Genomic DNA, 18,232 nt, shown 5'->3' with positions numbered 1-18,232 from the left:
ATAGAGAATTCTCCATACCCCTGGGCCCACTCTTGCATGAGAGTCAGATACAGAGTATACAAAGCATCATATAACATATATCATAACAGAACAAAACATATATACATATCTTATCAGAGGCGTACACAGTCATTCTCAAGGGAGGACCCCAAGCGGAACCAGAACATATCAGAGGTGTACACAGTCAGTCTCGAGGGAGGACCCCAAGCAGACATCAGTGTACAAACAATCAATGACCAAAGATCAATACAGAAATCACATCAGAATAAATCATATCATGTTATCAAATAGCTCTATATGAATACATCTATACAAAGCATCAGATACAATCATACAATCCAACTATAGTTCACTAACCATGGTGGAATACTCAAGGAGAAAAAGACTCCTTAAACATAGAGCTTATATCTTGGAGCTTCACAATTTTCTTACTTGAAGAACAAGCTACTTATCTGTCTCTATGAGAATCCAAACATTCACAGTCCATAGGCACACCTAGAAGAGGAATCCAAAACAAAAATCAACAAAATGATACAATTCCATGTAATTTACATAAGGCATACATTTTATTGCTTACTTTCATTTCTTCATACTTATGCCAAACATATGCCAATTCACAAGTCATAACCAATTTTCTTTTTACTTAATCATATTAGGCCATGAGGGGGTGGTTCTTTGTTCAAAAAATCCCCATAAAATTCCACACATTCACTTAATCACTTAGTCTTAGGATAGTCTTAAAAGGCCTTTAGAACACTCATTACTCCTCTTAGCACCTAAAAGCCTATTTTTCCCAATTTAAGGCAGAGTGCCCATTACAAAGAAGCTATAAGATTTCTCTTTGTCTAGTGCCTAAACCTAAGCTTAGCCACCTATATAAATTATTTTACGCATAAAAGTGTTCTCACTTGGCGAAACAGTAACTCCAAACGTATACCTCTTTTGAAAATAGCCAAAACTCATTTTAAGGTCATACAAAGGAGCTACCTTAATTTTTTTATTTCACCAAAGCGAAGGTTCATACACCTTAGAATATTATTCCACGCTTAAAAGTTTGCTCGCTTTGCAAAACAGTAACTCCTAGCACATATCTCCTTTGAAAATGGTCATACTCACATATAAGGCCTAAAAAAGGAACTTACTCATTTTTCTTTTTATCTAACCCAAACAAAGGTTTAAACATCTAATCATATAGTCCTTAGGTCGTATAAGTACTCATTAGCACAAACAAACACTCTAAAAACATACTTCCTTTGTAAATGGCTAAGAGGCACATAAAGGAAATCATGCCAATTTCATGATTCCAATGCTTTAGTCCATCAAATTCAAGCTTATCATATAACCATAATCATCATTAGGTAATAAAACCCTTTTTACACATTAATTCATCCATTTATGCCTCAAAACATAAGACACCACTAAGCGTCTTTCAATTAATCCACTTAATTCACAACTTACATATACATATAAACCTTCACAAAGTGTCCAATTATTTTTTTTGAACATTAAACCCTAATTTTTCACACCACGACTGAACCTAGTGGGAGGGATTCAAGGGAATTTTTCAAACTTTAAACACATGGTCATGCTTATTTCACATCCTAACTTCATTAACAACACTAGCCCATCATAAATTCCAATTTTCCAACTCAATAATATTCCACAAAAAGTGCTCATAATATTTAAAACTTAAATCATAACATTCAAACCATTGGAATGAGAATCTATTTATTTTTTTAGAAATATTCCAATCGGTTCATTGCTTCGCAACTAATCTGATTCGGGGTGGGTCCAGGATTAAGGCTTTAAACCCCTTACAAACAAGGCTTGAAGAACAAAGCCCAAGCTTGGTTCCACCCAAAAATCCACTTCTCTCTCTAGGATGAATAATGACCGAATTTTTAGAAGAAGAGAGCTCTTCACACAAGCCTTTTTAGCCCAAACAAATGGGTGGAATAGATTCACAACGATTTCTACTTAAAATTTCATGTATAATATAACACCTCGTAAATTTAAATATGAAATTATATGCTATATTGTGGGTTAAAAGGGAAGGACTAGTGAAAATCTGGAAATTAAGGCCAAATTGTGTGAAAATGGCAAAACGGTAAATTACCAAACACGTAACCCGAGGCATGAAAAATTGAGTAGGAGATCTCAAATGATAAAAATAATGCCGGAAATAGATTCAGGACGAAAAATCGAGTGCATAGGCAAGTTTTGAAAATTTTGATGAATAATGATTTTCCCAGTGTAAAAATACTGCGGTATAATTGTACCGATAAGCGTGAAATTTTTATCAGTATTTTTAGAAAACAAAAATATGTCATGAACCAGAAAAATACGTAGGTTATGAAATTGTGGTCGAAATTAGGTGATTGATTAAAGTTAAAACGCGTGTGGGACCCACATGTGACTTAAGTGACTTAAAAGTCACATTTTTCTCACACTCTCTCTCCTTCCCTCCTTCTTCTCCCGTGAGCAACAGCCCTCCATGGCCAAAAGCTTGGAAAAATTCCATTTTCTTGTAACTTCCTCATTTCTCCACCAAATCTAGCAAAGTTTGTGTTGAAACTTGATGGAAATAGCCTTCTAAACACATTGGCACTAGTGGCAAGCCTTGAAACCCATCATATTTTGAGAAATCCCCTCCCCAAAATCGCGGCCCTCTTCCTTAGATTTGTGTTCTTGGTGGTGATTGATGCTCCAATGGTTGGATATGATGTGGAGGAGCCTTATACCCACCTTTTGAGTAAGTTTCCTTACATTTCCATAGATTGATTCATGAGATTTATGTTTTGTGCCCTAGAATGAAATTGGATGATTTGTGTAGTTAGAGAGCTCAAATGGAAAATGTGCATTAGATGATTATGTCTTAGAATGATGTGTTGGACCTAAAAATGCAATAAAAATTATTGGTGAAACCTATGATAACTTAGGAAGTTTTTGGATGATGCCATTAAATTGTGAAAGTTGAATTGTGTAAGGATTGTGATGTGGGTTGTTGTATGATGTTATAAAAGGATTATATGATGAGTATAAGTGTTAAATTGAATTGAAAACCTTGGAGTACCACCCCTTGAAGAATTCGAACCATAAAGGGTTTGGAGGAAAAATGATGTAAAAGTTGTGTAGTTGAGGTTGTATGATTGTAAGTGGTGTTTAAATGGATAGTAGGTTGGTATGTTGTTGTGGAATTGGAAGGAAGAATGTTGGATGTATTGAGTATGTAGTAAATTGACCTATAATGAGGTATAAGGAAAAATAAGTGTAAATAACCCTTTGGCCTAAGTGAATGAGTTTGTGTATGAGTATTTTGAAAGTAAATTGGTTGTCTTGAAATTGGATTGATGATCATGTTGTTTGATCATTATAGGTTTCCTTTCTCGGACTCTATAGAGGAGAATTAAGCTTGGAGCTTACGTTGTGGAGCATTGGCTTCAGAGTTGAGGTAAACCTTTGGAACTTGGGTTTAGTCCCTTGTGTGCTCCACCACACCTAGTGGAAGGTTGTGGTTAGATTTTGTGTCTTTGAACATTGTGTGAATATGTATGTTCATGCATTATTGCTTGATTGTGTGACATGCTTGGATCATGTTGTGTGTGAATTGTTTGATCTCTGGCCAGTAGATGTGTGTTGGTTTGGACTTCCGCTGGAGATATCCTTTGGGGATTCCGGTCGGGTTGTTCCCAAGGGGCCGACTCGGGGAGTGGTACCAGGATGATCCAAACGTGGGACTTCCGCTGGATAGGGCTCATGAGGAGTTCCAGTTGGGTTTTGCCATGGGGTCGTCTCAACCATGGGAGAGGCACCAGGAAGATTCTGGGAGTTATATGATGGGGTCCTTGAACGGAATCCTGATGTGGATGTTTTTGGATTTGCCCCCAGTTGTTTGTGATATTGTATGCCATGCATTTCATACTATGTTATTTGTTGCACATTGAGTGAGCCATGGGGTGGAGTGATCCTCTAGTACCCTTGGTTTACTGAGATATATTTGTATATCTCACCCCGCGTTTGGGGATATCATTTCAGGTTAGGTTGAGCCTGGAGGAGAGGAGCATGAGGTGCACATGGAGGGCATAGCATGTTCAAGGATTTTATCGAATACACCTAGTATGGTGTTTAATACTTTGGATTTAGGTTATGAGCTTGTGCATGTTGATATTGCCATGCTTTTGTATATTCATGACTATATGTAAGTCTTTCAAAAAATGGATGTATAACTATGCCTTGGATTTATATGTATATTCTGTGTGAGCATGAGATTTTTCCATAGCCACCTATGATGTATTTGAAGCATGTATAATATGAAGGAAGGGCTTTAGGCCTATTGTAGAATTGATTATATAGGTACGATTAACAAATGCATGTAATTAAACTTGATGGTTGAAACCTAATTAGTATTGTATATGTAAGATAAACTGTGATGGGTTGTAAGTGCCCCAAGGCATTGTTGGTCATTGTGTGTGCCACCCATGTGATTTTATGCACCTTGAGGTATTAGGATTTGTTGGCAAAATTGGGGACTTTTGTAAAAACAAAGGGAACTCTGGCAAATTTTCGGGAACTGTTGGAAATACAAACAAAGTGATGCCTAATTTTCGTCTCCCATATGAAGGAATTGGACCCCTTGACCTCCTTGGAAGTTAGAGATCTTTCTCTTAGCTTTCCAATGAGACCAAGATTCTCTAAATTGGAGTTATATAACTCAAGTTATGGGCAGAAAATCATAGGAAGGTCAGATTTCATGTTTTAGGCATATAGCCCCTGTACCTTGACGCTGTTGGCGCCAATATGGTGCTGTGGGCGCCGTTGTCACTGTTTGTTGGCGTTGTCAGCGTGGGAATGGTGCTGTCAGCGCGGGGGTCCTGCTATTTCAGCACCCATTTCTTTGAAATGTCATAACTTGGGCTACGGTACTCCGAATTGAGCGCGATTCGAAGCCACGTGAAGCTAAAGAGAAAATCTATCACATACTAAGAAATGAGAAGCATTTGATAGGTTTAAAATTGTGGGAGTAAATAAAATGATTAAGACATTTAGTGTTAAAAATGGATAGAACGAGTTTTAAGCTTTGTTGGTTTATAGGAACCACTTAGCAACCTTTAAACAAAAAAGTGTATGGTATTAGGCTCTGGTATTAATGTTTCCGCATAAAGTGTTGGGTTATGATCACAGTTATTTTAATGGTGTAAACGATGTTAAAAAGGAAAAAAGTTTTCCCGTAAATTCAAATAACTTCTGTGATTGTAATTGCGCTTAATATCATATTCAATGTTAACAATACCGGTTAACAACAGGCTGTTACATATAACATATATTTTGATGATTATTTGAGTACGAAATCAAGGAAAGAAAAGTTTGAAGCCAAGCTTCCATGGAGGAGGGTGCTGCCACGAGAGAGAGAGAGACGAGGTGGGTGCTGCAATGAATAGTGAACTTAGGAAAAGCTTAAGTTTATAATGTTATGTAATCTTCTACCAGTTGTTTTCTTCTCATTTAATTTCACTTAAATTTACTCGGAACTAACTTAAAGCTACGAACAGATTTTTATTTTACTGAACTTTTTTTCATTAATTTTTTTTTTGTTCTGGACTCTACAGATTGCTTAAACAGTGATACAAAATACCCGGCAGAAAAAATACTATTCATGAAATTTTCACGAAAAGTGCCAGACTATATAACTTTTCGTTCTGAACTCATATTTAGCATCAGAATTGCCAAATTAGGGCTCTGTTTGATTACTGTTTTTAAAAACAGTTTTCTAATTTTCAGAACAAAAAAACAAAAAAACTCGTTTGGTAAGGCTTGTTTTGTAAAAAGTAATTTAAAAACTGTAACTATTTTTTTTGTTTTTAGAATCAAATTTAGAGAACATGTCTGAGTTGTTTTTGTTTTTTGTTTTGGTTTTTAACTTTCAAAACAAAACAAAAAACACAGAAAACAATTGTTTCCATAATTATTCTACAAAATAGTTTTAAGAACAAAAAAATCAAAACACAATCGAACAGACCCTAGGTCTCTAAACTCATTTTTCTCATTCTGAGCTCTACAGGTTGATTCACAACAATGCAGAATATCCGACAGAATGCACTGTTCATGACCTAGTCATGATTACAGTCAAAATACTCGAAATCATCATCTGAATCTAATTATGACATTTAAATCCTTAAATTAAATCTCTAATTAAGATTCACCAGTTGGGGTCATTATATAAACTATCTCCAATATTCTTGATATTAGAATTTCCACTTTCGCTGTCACCATTATATTTATGCCATAGTATCAAGTTTGAAGAGTTTGTCCTTGAGATAAAATTCAAAATAAACTTTTAGATATTTTAATATTATTAAATATTTCCTTATATTAATTCTATTTAAAAAAAATTAAAAACAATAATAAATCCAAATATGACTTAAATAGCTCTTCAAATAACACTTAGACACTTTTAAAAAAAAATCTTAGTTTAATTGAATTTTTTAATTAAGTTCTTCATTAAACTTGCATTTTGTGTCTTTAGAAAACTGCAAACTGATAATGTGTACACCTGATTAAAGAGGACCAAAATAGCAATTCTTCACAAGGCAATAATTTAACAAAACCAAGCACACAATAACAAACTACAGATAAATTTGAGACAAAGCAAAGGGACAAAAAAAGCTGATATTTCCAACAATAACAAAAAAAGCCGAGTGCTTTATTATATATATGAGACAGTAGTGCCAATAGGCAATAGACCAAGCCACCAAGAAATGTGCATTTTTGGTGCGGTTTTCAAAGTGAGTAAATGAAAGCTGGCACCTAATGAATTTTGGGTAAATCAAGGTGGACAATAAAGTGTGGTTAAAAGTATTACCCATCGTGGAATTTTGGGTAAATCATACGATGTATGGAAAAGAAAGAAAACATCCTTGAAATACTTTAGAGTATGGGGGTGCTTGGCTAAGGTTGCGGTTCCTAAACCTAAAAGGTTTAAAATTGGACCTAAAATTGTGGATTGTGTTCATTGGTTATGCACTTAATAGTAGTGCCTATCGGTTTCTGGTTTATAAATCTGATGTCTCAGATATACACGTTAATACGGTTATTGAGTCAAGAGAAGTTACTTTCTTTGAAGACGTATTTCCGTACAACAAAGTACATGAATCAAGTGGTAATAATGATAATAACATTGTGATACCTCGGGATGCTACAACTAATATTGATCCTGTAGAGGATGTAGAAGATGAACCTAGACGTAGCAAGAGGCAAATGACAGCCACATCCTTTGGACCTGATTTTATTACGTATCTGTTAGAAAACGAGCCTCTGAAGTATAAGGAAGCTTTAATGTCCCCGGAAGCACCATTCTGGTAAGAGGCTATCAATAGTGAGATAGAGTCTATCTTGTCTAACCACACTTGGGAATTGATAAACCTTCCTCCTGGCAATAAGCCTTTAAGATGTAAGTGGGTATTCAAAAGAAAAATGAAAGAAAATGGCACTATTGATAAATATAAAGCTAGACTTGTGGTAAAAGGCTACAGGCAACGTGAAAGTCTTGACTACTTCGATACTTATTCACCTGTTACAAGGATCACATCCATTAGGATGTTGATCGCGGTAGCTGCATTGAATGGATTAGAAATACATCAATTGGATGTTAAGACTGCCTTCTTAAACGGCGACCTAAAAGAAGAGATATATTTAGAACAACTTGAAGGTTTCATTGTCCCAAGACAAGAACGAAAAGTTTGTTGCTTAATAAAATCCCTTTACGGGTTAAAACAAGCTCCAAAATAATGGCATGCGAAATTTGATAAAGTTATGTTATCAAATGGATTTCGAATTAATGAATACGATAAATGTGTCTATGTTCGGAATACTGAAAAGGATTTTCCATTGTCTGTCTTTATGTAGACGACATGTTTATAATGGGTAGCAATAATCAAATGATTAAAGCTACAAAACAATTGCTTAAAAGTAAATTCGATATGAAAGATATTGGGATAGCAAGCGTTATCCTAGTTATTAAAATTCATAGAACATCTGGATGGTTGGCCTTATCACAGGCTCACTACATAGCTAAAATTCTTGAGAAATTCAAAAGTTTGAATATATCTCATGTGAAGAACCTCGTAGATTCTAATCTTAGTTTATTAAAGAACACTAGTAAAGCTACAACATAATAGCTATACACTCAAGTGTTGGGAAGTCTTATGTATGTTATGAACTGCACCAGACTTGATATTGCCTATGCAGTAAGTCTGTTAAGTCGCTTTACATGTATTCCAAATGAAAATCATTAGAAAGTTATGGTAAGAATTTTGGGATACTTGAAGTACACTCAAAATATTGCTTTGCATGACGAGAAATACCCCGCAGTTATAGAAGGGTATTGTGATGCAAATTGGATCACCGGCTCTAAGGACACTAGATCCACAAGTGGATATGTGTTCGCCCTTGGTGGGGGTGTTGTGTCTTGGAAATCATCCAAACAGACTTGCATTGCAAGGTCAACCATGGAAGCAGAATTTATTGCTTTAGATAAAGCCGGTGAAGAAGCTGAATGGCTTCGTAATTTTATTGAGGATGTTCCTAATTGGCCAAAACTGGTACCAGCGGTATGCATACACTGTGATAGCCAAGCAGCTATTGGAAGGGTCAAGAACGTCATGTATAATGGTAAGTCTACACATATACGTCGTAGACATGATACCGTAAGACAGCTACTCTCGAATGGAATCATTACAATTGACTATGTTAAGTCTAAAGAGAACATAGCGGATCCGTAAAACAACTACTCTCGAGTGGAATCATTACAATTTGTCAAAAGGAATGGGTTTAAGGCCTATCAATTGTTGATCATTGTGATAACTCTACCTTGATGAGTGGAGATCCCACGAATTAGGTTCAAAGAGACAACTAAGTGATGTTCGACTGTTAAAACACTGTGGAGTTTCTAAACTCATACTCATTCCTATGACAAGACAATATATTTATGAGGGTAAGCATTTAGGCTTTTTATGATTTCTTAATTTGTTGTGTTCAGATGATGTATAGTGAGTTGCATCACAAGAAATCACCTATGTGAGTGTGAAGTGAGGGTCGTTTCTATGAGAATTTTTCAAAGGCTGATTCTCTAAAAACACTCGCAAAACAAGGTAGGTCCCACGTCCAAAATGGGCGCAACAAAGAACCAACAATGCTAGAGAAGCAATTGTGTGACTCATAATGTCTAGGTATACACTAAAGGTTGACAGTTCAAGTCGCCTAGACCATCGATTGACCAAGTATATCCGATAGGTTTCACTAAAGAATGTTCAAAGGTAAATCTACATATCTCGATGTAGTTGTTTCTCGTTGAGAAAATTACACTTTGCATTTATATTTTTATGCATTTTAATCACGATGAATTGACTTCTTATCCATGTGGGGGATTGTTGGAATTTGAATAGACAATCTATTGGTTATGAATACGAAGTGGGTTAAGGAAGAAAAGAAAATAAGAAAGTTGAAGGGGTTTGTGGGTTTTAAGAAGTCTCACATTGGACAACTAGCAAGAGGTGAGAGAGTTTATAAGCTCCTACCTTACACTCCTAAATTCCCCTTGGGGCACTACACTTTTGTGGAGGGGAGAGGAGCTAGGTGGGCTTAGGTCCACCACACATACGCGCTCGCGCGACGCTGCTATCCGTCCGTCCGGCTCGGATCGGATCGGATCGGTTCAGTTCGTAAAAAAATTAATTTTTAATATTTTGTCCAAAATAACCCTGTACTTATCTGTTGCTTCCCTCCAGTTTCTTCAAACCCAAACGTTTCTTCTTGCCGGTTTTTTGAACCGAACTGGTTCTTGCCTTTCGCGAACCGGTCACCGGTTGTACCTGTTCACCGTACCTGTCCCCGGTCGTACCTGTTCACGGCGTCAGTCACGGCGGTTCGCCGCCGGCGGCAGTTCATTGTGACCGGTCAATATCTATAAATAGGCCCTGACCCCTTCAGAAATTTTATCCGATTTTCTTCACTGTTATTCTGCCGAATTTTTTCCTCCATCCGTTTTGCATATTTCCTTCCATCCTCTAGTGTAATCCGTCTTGCATATTGTTGTGTTCGTTTGGGCTGTTGACTGGTAGTGCCACCACTCCTCAGGCGCAACCCATTCTATCCTGGGAGACACTTGTCCATCAACCTTTGGTATCAGTGAGGGGGTAAATTGTCTTAAGGAGACACATTCTATGGGCGCGAATTTAATTCATCATACTACATACTTCATCATTCTGTCTCATTATCTGACATACTGTAAGTCTATTCTGATTATTAATCTCTTCTGTTCTATACATGAGTTCAAACCTCTTAATGATTTAATATCACCTATTGTCATCTAAATAACAGTATTTTTGTTCTCTAGTAGCTTCTCTCTTCTAGTTATATATAGATTATACAAAGTTCCTACCAAAGATTTTAAAAAATAATTTTGCTTCACTTAACTCTCCCCAAAACTTACAACCCTGAGTCTCGTGTACTGAGCTGTGCTTTTACTTGCAAAATTATTAACAATCAAAGTCTTGTAGTGAAAAGTTAATCTAATGGACCAGATAACAGTAATCATTATATTTATAATAACGAGCAAGACATCCAACTGGGCAACAACAATACACTCAGCAATACAGAATGCCACAGCCTAAACAGGTCACTCTCCCAGTAGAAGATGCCATTTGACGGCAATTATTTAGCTCCCTAATCTGGTAAATACTGCATATTACTCTCTTGTTTTGATTTCAAGGAAGGGTGTATCCTGCAAAGAGAAAGATGCAAGGTTACTAAATACATAGAGATTTGATCAGAAGAAGAATTATAGAACAGAAATTCTGTATCCGCATCCTTTTTATTATTATATGCCAAAGTTGATGATTTTCAAAACATTAGTAGACTTGTATTTTCTTCAGTTTTCCTTGTTTGATCAGTTAGTAAAATTTGCACACACGTTCTGTTTGTGTTAAATATAGAAAATGCGTTAGAGGTTGTCATTCATGTATTTAATAGTTATTATGCTGAAATGCATGAGCTATGTTCATTATGTGGACTGGCATCGTTTAGCCTAATTTAATGACTAAATTCATTTAAGCTTTTTTATGCGTAAATATGTGACCCTCCTCCTAGTCTAACTATCCCTAAGCTTCTTCTCATTTTACACATGCTAAATTCTTCCTGAAAGAATTTGAATGCATAGAAGATATTTATAAAAATTATGTGGTTGAAGCGGCAAATGGTTACTTACTTCCACATTTCTTTCCTGCAGGTCGGTTCCTGATGTTGCATCTCTTTGGAATAGTGATAGCAGTGGCAGGATTAATATTGGCCTGCTTTGCAAGAGGTGACAACAGAACAGCACAAAGGCATCTTGGAGCAGTACTGAGCAAAGCAACAACTCTAGCACAACAAGCTGGTGGAACCTTTGCCTTCACATTGCGAGTGGCACCCAAGCATGGGCTTAGACTAGCAGCTGCAGACCCAATAGGGGTCCTTCCACATTCTCCACCAGCCTCTGTTTCCAAAATCAGAAGCATCAGCACTGTCACAAGCAGAGCTCTAACCTTGAAACCCATCGTCATTCTTGCTGACACTGATCACTGACTAATATGAATTGCATAGATCAGCACCCCCTTGTTTATATACTAAACGTAAAGGCAAAAAGGGGCCTGACATTAGCACTAGTGGGGTGGTTGTGCTTTAGGATATTCAACATATAATGATCAATTTCCTGCCAGATTGTTACCATACTCAGATAGTATCAAATGGCAAAATATTATATTTTGTTACACGCTAAGAGTGCTTGTGCTTTCTTTTTCAGGTTCTAGCGTGTACTATTGTATAACTGAGTCTACAGACGAAAAAATTTAATATGCTCCATACCCACTACTTATCCCGTGGTCTTTTTTTCATAAATGACAAATTTTCTTCCATTTCTATCCTTCTTTTTTTTGATTTTTTCTCCTTTCATTCCTCATCTTTTTCTATTTTGAGAAAGAGCTATCATGGTTCATGTACACAAAATACCTTCTCTCTAGAGAGGTACAACCACGGTAGGTGAGCAGAAAATCCAGTGTGAACGTGGCTAAAGTTGGCCAGACAAAACTTTGATGGTTTGGGGTTGTCTCATAATTTGCTCCACTAGCATGCTTCACATATAAAACAAGTACACGTGGTTTTGTTTAGCTGGTAGATAAATGATATCTGGTACATAATTGTCCAATGAAATTCAACAAATTTTATTGGTAAAGCCAGGTTTTTTTTTTTCTTTTTTTTTTAACTTTATTATAATACTCTTTCTGACATGATTTCATGCGAAGAATACGTGGTGTGCTTTCATACGTTTATAGGTTATGACATCTGATTGTGGTTAAAAACACGTGTACCTTGGCAATTCAATCCAATTGAAAAATGAGCAAAGTTCGTTAATATAGAATTAAGTAGTTGATAGGATAATTATAACATTTTAATCTTAATGCTGTAATTGTTGAGGGTGAAGTATAGTGTTGTACACATGTATTTAGTCAATAAAATATGGTAAAGCTACTAAGTTTAAACAAAGATGGCTTTCCACGCACTGGTAATTAAGGGTGTTCCTGACCCATTCTACGATAATTGAGTGATTTAAGTTATCAAAACTGAATAGGGGCGCGTTCTCAAGTTGAGTTTGGACCCTGCTTTAAATTGGTGCAACTTTGCTTGATGCTAGATAATTGGAATGATGTGATTATATTTTTGTATTGATATACTTTATTTTTTTCAATTTTACCAAATAAAAAGAAAATAAAAATGGGACATCATCACTCTTATATATATTGTTTTGTTGGAAAAATATTATTTTTTATCTTTAATTTTTTTTTTTTTGAAATTAAAACTGTATCGCTTCAAATATAAAGTTTTAGTTTGTTTTTTTTTTTTTGGTATCTAGTTTTAGTTCTTTTTAATCAATATCATAAGCGCTGATAAAAAAGTTTTCAAAAAAATAAATAAAAAAATGGGACATCGATCACTCTTATTTGTTTTTGTTGGATCTTTTGACTTCATTTCACATTAATAGATCTTGCTTTTTATTTCAACTCTTGATTTTTATCCATCTAACGATCGTAGTTTATTGAGTTATATTAATTAATTAATTTTTAATTTTAAATAAAATATATCTGTTAACACACACACACATATATTTATTGTAACATAATAATGAATAATGAAGGTGGTGGAAGGAGATGGGATTAGCCTCAAAATTAAGCTTCAGCCGAGATAGGCTAACGGAGTGCTTATTTTGGACGGTTGGGATATCTTTCGAGCCTCAGTTCAGTAATCTCCGCAAAGGTTTAACCAAAGTGACTTCCCTAATAACTGTAATCGATGACGTCTATGATGTGTATGGCACCATGGATGAATTAGAGCTTTTCACGGTAGCTGTAGAAAGGTAAAGTATTTTTTCATTAATATAGCCTTGTTCTTGGAGACTCATTAGTTATATTAGTAAATAGAGTATTGCTGAGATTGTTAATCAGTGCACTAATTGAAAAAAGGTGTTTCTTTCAGTTGGGATGTTAAAGCAGTTCAAGGTATGCCGGAGTACATGAAGATATGTTTCCTAGCACTGTACAACACTGTCAACGAATTCGCTTATGACGCACTTAAAAAGCAAGGACAAGATATCCTTCCCTACCTCACCAAAGCAGTATGTTAAAATCAATTAACATGTAGTTCAGTTCATTGTTATAATATTTTATTTTACAAGGTAAAGTCTAATTATGTGCTTTGTTTATTGTTTTTTCAATTCAATTGTAGTGGTCTGATATGCTGAAAGCATTCCTACAAGAAGCTAAGTGGTCCCGGGACAAACACTTGCCAAAATTTGATAACTACCTCAACAATGCGTGGGTGTCAGTGTCCGGTGTAGTAATACTGATACATACCTATTTCTTAATGAATCACAGCATAACAAAGGAAGCACTTGAGTCACTGGACAATTACCATGCGCTATTGCACAGACCGTCCATTATTTTTCGACTTTGGAATGATTTGGGTACTTCAATGGTAATTTGGATTACTTTGACCATGCACCTTGTTAGATATATTAATATGAAATAATTCTTCATATTTATCACAACTCATGATCAAATAGTCACGAATTCAAATCTCAACACCCTTGACCCCGTTCTTTAATGAAATTAAAATAATTTTTTTTTGTAACATAAAATAGGCTTTTTCATTTTTTTGCCCCTCATTAATTATTTAATAACTATTTTGCCCCTTATTGCAAATTACTACCAATCTACCCATCTTTAATCGATTAAATTGAATATTTAATCGATTAAATGGTCAAATATTAAATCTTCAACTTAATCGATTAAATCTTCCTCTTTATTAGAATAACAATCTTATGTATGGGAGATTTAATCGATTAAATAGGGAGATTTAATCGACTAAATCTTCAAGTCAACGATTTTTTCCTATTTTGATCATTTAATCGATTAAATTTTTGATTTAATCGATTAAAGAGGGGCAGATTGGTAGATAGTTCTGAATAAAGGGTAAAATGATTATTAAATAATTAATGAGGGGCAAAAGGGTGAAAAAGCCCATAAAATAAGTAAGTTTAAAATCAGTATAAGCTAAAGCGAAAAAATGGACACGTGCATAATTGATAAAACCATTAATGTGATCTAACTTAATATCTCAAGCTGAAATGATATTCTTTATACACATTGTCATTTTTTATTAACATTACCAAGATTAATGATATATAGGCTACTTCTTAATTATAAAGTCGAGCCTATAGGTTTGGAAGGTTGTTTCCAACAGATTTCAACACAAAAATCACTTGATTTGGTTAAGGTTTGATGAAGTTATGGAGAGAAGAAATCAAAAACTCAATGGACAGGGGGGGCTGTCACGGTTTTTTGAAGGGAGAACGGGAAGGAAAGTGATCGTGAATAGTGTCATGACAAGTGGCCTTAAGTGGCTTAAGTGAGGTGGGCCCCACCACCACCTAAGGGGGGGGGGGGTGTCACGGTTTTTTGAAGGGAGAACGGGAAGGAAAGTGATCGTGAATAATGTCATGACAAGTGGCCTTAAGTGGCTTAATTGAGGTGGTCCCCACCACCACCTCACACGATTTCAAACTAACTTGAATTTTCCTCTGATTCCACTAAACATCCATAATTCACAACCTAGTTAGAAACTCTAATTTTTAACATTAACTATTGTCCTTTAATTATCCTTGATCAGATGAATCCTGAGTTTTCCTGTCGTTCGGAGAAAATGTTGTTTTAAGTTGTTACGCGCGCCGTAGGCACACTCCCCAAACTTACTAATTTCTGTCAAATTTCATCAGAAATCATATTTCCTAGTTCTATAAACCATTTATAACTTGTATTCAAAATCTAGAGCTCAAAACTCAATCGGCACGTTTTACGGTGCAATCGTACCGCGATATTTTTACCCGATAAAAATACTATTCACTGAATTTTCTGAAACTTGCCTATCCACTCAATTTTTCGTTCTGAATCCATTTCCAGGATTATTTTCATCATTTGAGACCTTCTACTTAATTTTACCTTCATAGGGTTGTGTGTTTGGCTATTTACCGTTTTACCCTTTCTTTGTATTTTAGCCTAATTTCCAGGATTTTCACTAATCCTTCTCTTTAATTCTCATTTAATATTTTAATATATAATTTAAAAATATGAGGTGTTATAGGAAGGGCAAGCACGAAGTTCCATTTTTAGCCACTTTTAGGTTAATCTCTCTACACAAAAAAGAAAGCTTAGGAAGTGAGCAACGTAACCTTAGTTTTAGATCATCAAATGGGGCTGCCTTTTGACTGATTTCTCCTCCTCTCCATGCGCCCCTGTTACTATTCACAGTGACAAAATGGAGGTTTTTCAAGGTTTGAATGATGGGAAGTGGTCTCTAGGTCTTTGTAAGCTCATTTAAGGTATGAAACTTGAATTTGGTTGATTAAAATTCAAGATACCATTTAGGTTTTTCTTGATGTTTTATGGTTTCATGGAGGTTTTGTAAATGATGTTTGAATGTGTGTTTTGTTGTGGAAGTTGTTCATTGAGCCTTATTGTTGGTAGTAGTTGAAAAATTATTGAGAATGGATGTTGAAATTTGAGAAAATGGATGACCTATCTCTAATGTATAATTCAGCCTATGTACAATAAAATGGGTAGACCAAGTGTTTAATGAAAGGCCAAAGTGAAAATAATACCTTCTATGTAATCATTGATAATTGGTGTGAATTAGGATTGGAAAAAGTGAAATAAAGAAAAGAAAATCATGAAAAGATGATAAATACTTATGAGTGCAAATCTGCCCTCATCATGAAATAGGTACAAATGAGGTATTTAGTGATATTTGAATAAGAGATGATGATGTATATTCGATGTAGTAATGAAGGAAATGGTTGCTAACAAAAGATTGCTTGAGAAAAAGTCATGAACACACCTATATGTGTTATTTTCAACCCTTGGGGAGCGTTTGGTAGAGGAGAAATTTTTTTTTATCCAGGAATCACGATTTCCAAGAATATGATTGGAAGCTGAGTTTTCTGGGAATGTTACCAAAAAGTTATTTGGTAGATTAAAATATTCTCTGGAATATTGGGTTAATTTTCTTAATGCTACGTTTAGTTGCATTAAATTTTCCCTTGCCATAGAAATCCTAGAATACCACCTCCTGGATGGTATTTTCAAAAAATTTACACACAAAATAAAATTCCGGGAAAATCAGATTCCCAAGAAAATTTTAAAAATCTTGTACTGAACGTGGGTAAACACGAATATCACTTTCAGTTATCCGGGAATCCTAAAAAAGACCTTGTACCAAACGCCCCCTTTAAAGAATTAAATGGGTTGGAATTGTATTGGACTTGGAATTATGATTTGTAAGTTATGTTGAGGACATGATAAGTACATGTAAAGTGAGAACTGCCCACTTAGAGTTAGTGGTTTTATGCTAACTAGCTTTGGGGTCCTATATGTAAGTTTGAAAAGAATTAGTATATGACTTGTGTTTGGCATTTAATTGACATTTTGAATTATGTAATGAATGTTGTCATGAATTCCTCCTCTAGGTTTGTGCCTAGGGATTCTAAGTTTGTGGACCAAGCTTTGGAAAGAGGTGTTTAGCTATCTTGAGTATCGAGTAAGCAATTATTCGGACTTCAAGAGGTAAGCTCTATGTTTAAGGAGTCTTCTCCTACTTTTGTGCTCCACCATGGTTAGTAGACTATGGTTGGATTGTATGATTGTATTTGATGCTTTGTATAGATGCATTCATATAGAGCTATATGATAATATGATATGTTTTGTTTTGATGTGATTTTTGTAATGATCTTTGGCCATTGATTCTATGTGCACTGATGTCTACTTGGGGTCCTCCCTTGGGAATGACTGTTTATACCTCTAATATATCTTTGGTTCCGCTCGGGGTCCTCCCTTAGGAACACGTGCATTGATTTTCGCTTGGGGTCCTCCCTTGGGAAGAATGCGTACGCCTCTGATAAGATAAGTATATATGTTTTGTTCAGTTATGATATATGTTATATGATGTCTTGTATACTCTGTATCTGACTTTCATGCAAGAGTGGACCCATGTGATATGACCTCACTAAGAATAGTGAGACCCAAGACGAATTTAGTTAGGATCGTTTCTACAATCAGGAATTTAAAACAAAAAAATAAAGAACCTTGACCCGTTATCTATGGAAGATAAGAACCAAAGGTATAAGAAGGATAAAGACGCCACACTCAAGAAAGAAGAAGGTGAGTGATAAATCTGGTTTGAACACCACAAGAACAAGCTTCTTGATAAGTTCAGAGTTCTAGATAAGAACCAAAGAAAAGAAACCTCTCTATTATATTATAACTTCAAAATCTGATTACAAGAGTTATATCCTCCCTTATTTATACTTGGAACATCCCTCCAAGAATAGGAAAAAACTAGTAAATGAAAAGAAGACAGATCTATTTCGGTTGTATTAGTATTAGTTAGTGATCTCGGCTCAGCGAGTCCTTTCTTGAACTGTTGGCACCAGTCCAATAATTTAAAGTTGACAACTTGAAAAAAGGAAAAGACTCTAATCAGCCCACTAAACATTAATGACATTGAAAATATTAATCAACCCCATTAAGCATTAATAACATTGAAAATGCTATCAGCCCCACTAAACATTAATTGAAATTGGAAATTGGAAATTGGA

General features: G+C 35.3%; 1 protein-coding gene and 1 long non-coding RNA gene across 2 annotated transcripts; one reads left to right on the top strand and one right to left on the bottom strand.

Annotated features, from left to right (window-relative positions):
• The first annotated feature begins 2,489 nt into the window (after positions 1-2,489).
• On the top strand, positions 2,490-4,231 carry LOC133294344 (uncharacterized). Its single transcript, XR_009749188.1, has 3 exons — positions 2,490-2,752; positions 3,377-3,451; positions 4,036-4,231. It is a non-coding gene; the product is annotated as an uncharacterized LOC133294344 (long non-coding RNA).
• A 6,355-nt stretch (positions 4,232-10,586) lies between these two features.
• On the bottom strand, positions 10,587-11,765 carry LOC133294350 (non-specific lipid transfer protein GPI-anchored 15). Its single transcript, XM_061493002.1, has 2 exons — positions 11,261-11,765; positions 10,587-10,777 (listed from the first exon to the last, which is right to left on the bottom strand). The coding sequence occupies exons 1-2, from the start codon at positions 11,592-11,594 to the stop codon at positions 10,761-10,763; spliced, it is 351 nt and encodes a 116-aa protein (XP_061348986.1). The 5' UTR covers positions 11,595-11,765; the 3' UTR covers positions 10,587-10,760.
• Positions 11,766-18,232: the final 6,467 nt, after the last annotated feature.

This window comes from Gastrolobium bilobum, unplaced genomic scaffold, assembly GCF_033153095.1.
Source record: "Gastrolobium bilobum isolate Gb01-03AN ecotype WA unplaced genomic scaffold, APGP_CSIRO_Gbil_v1 utg72023, whole genome shotgun sequence".
NCBI classification, from domain to species: Eukaryota; Viridiplantae; Streptophyta; class Magnoliopsida; order Fabales; family Fabaceae; genus Gastrolobium; species Gastrolobium bilobum.
Note: the sequence above shows the minus strand (reverse complement) of the source record. Positions and strands in the feature narration are given on the sequence as shown.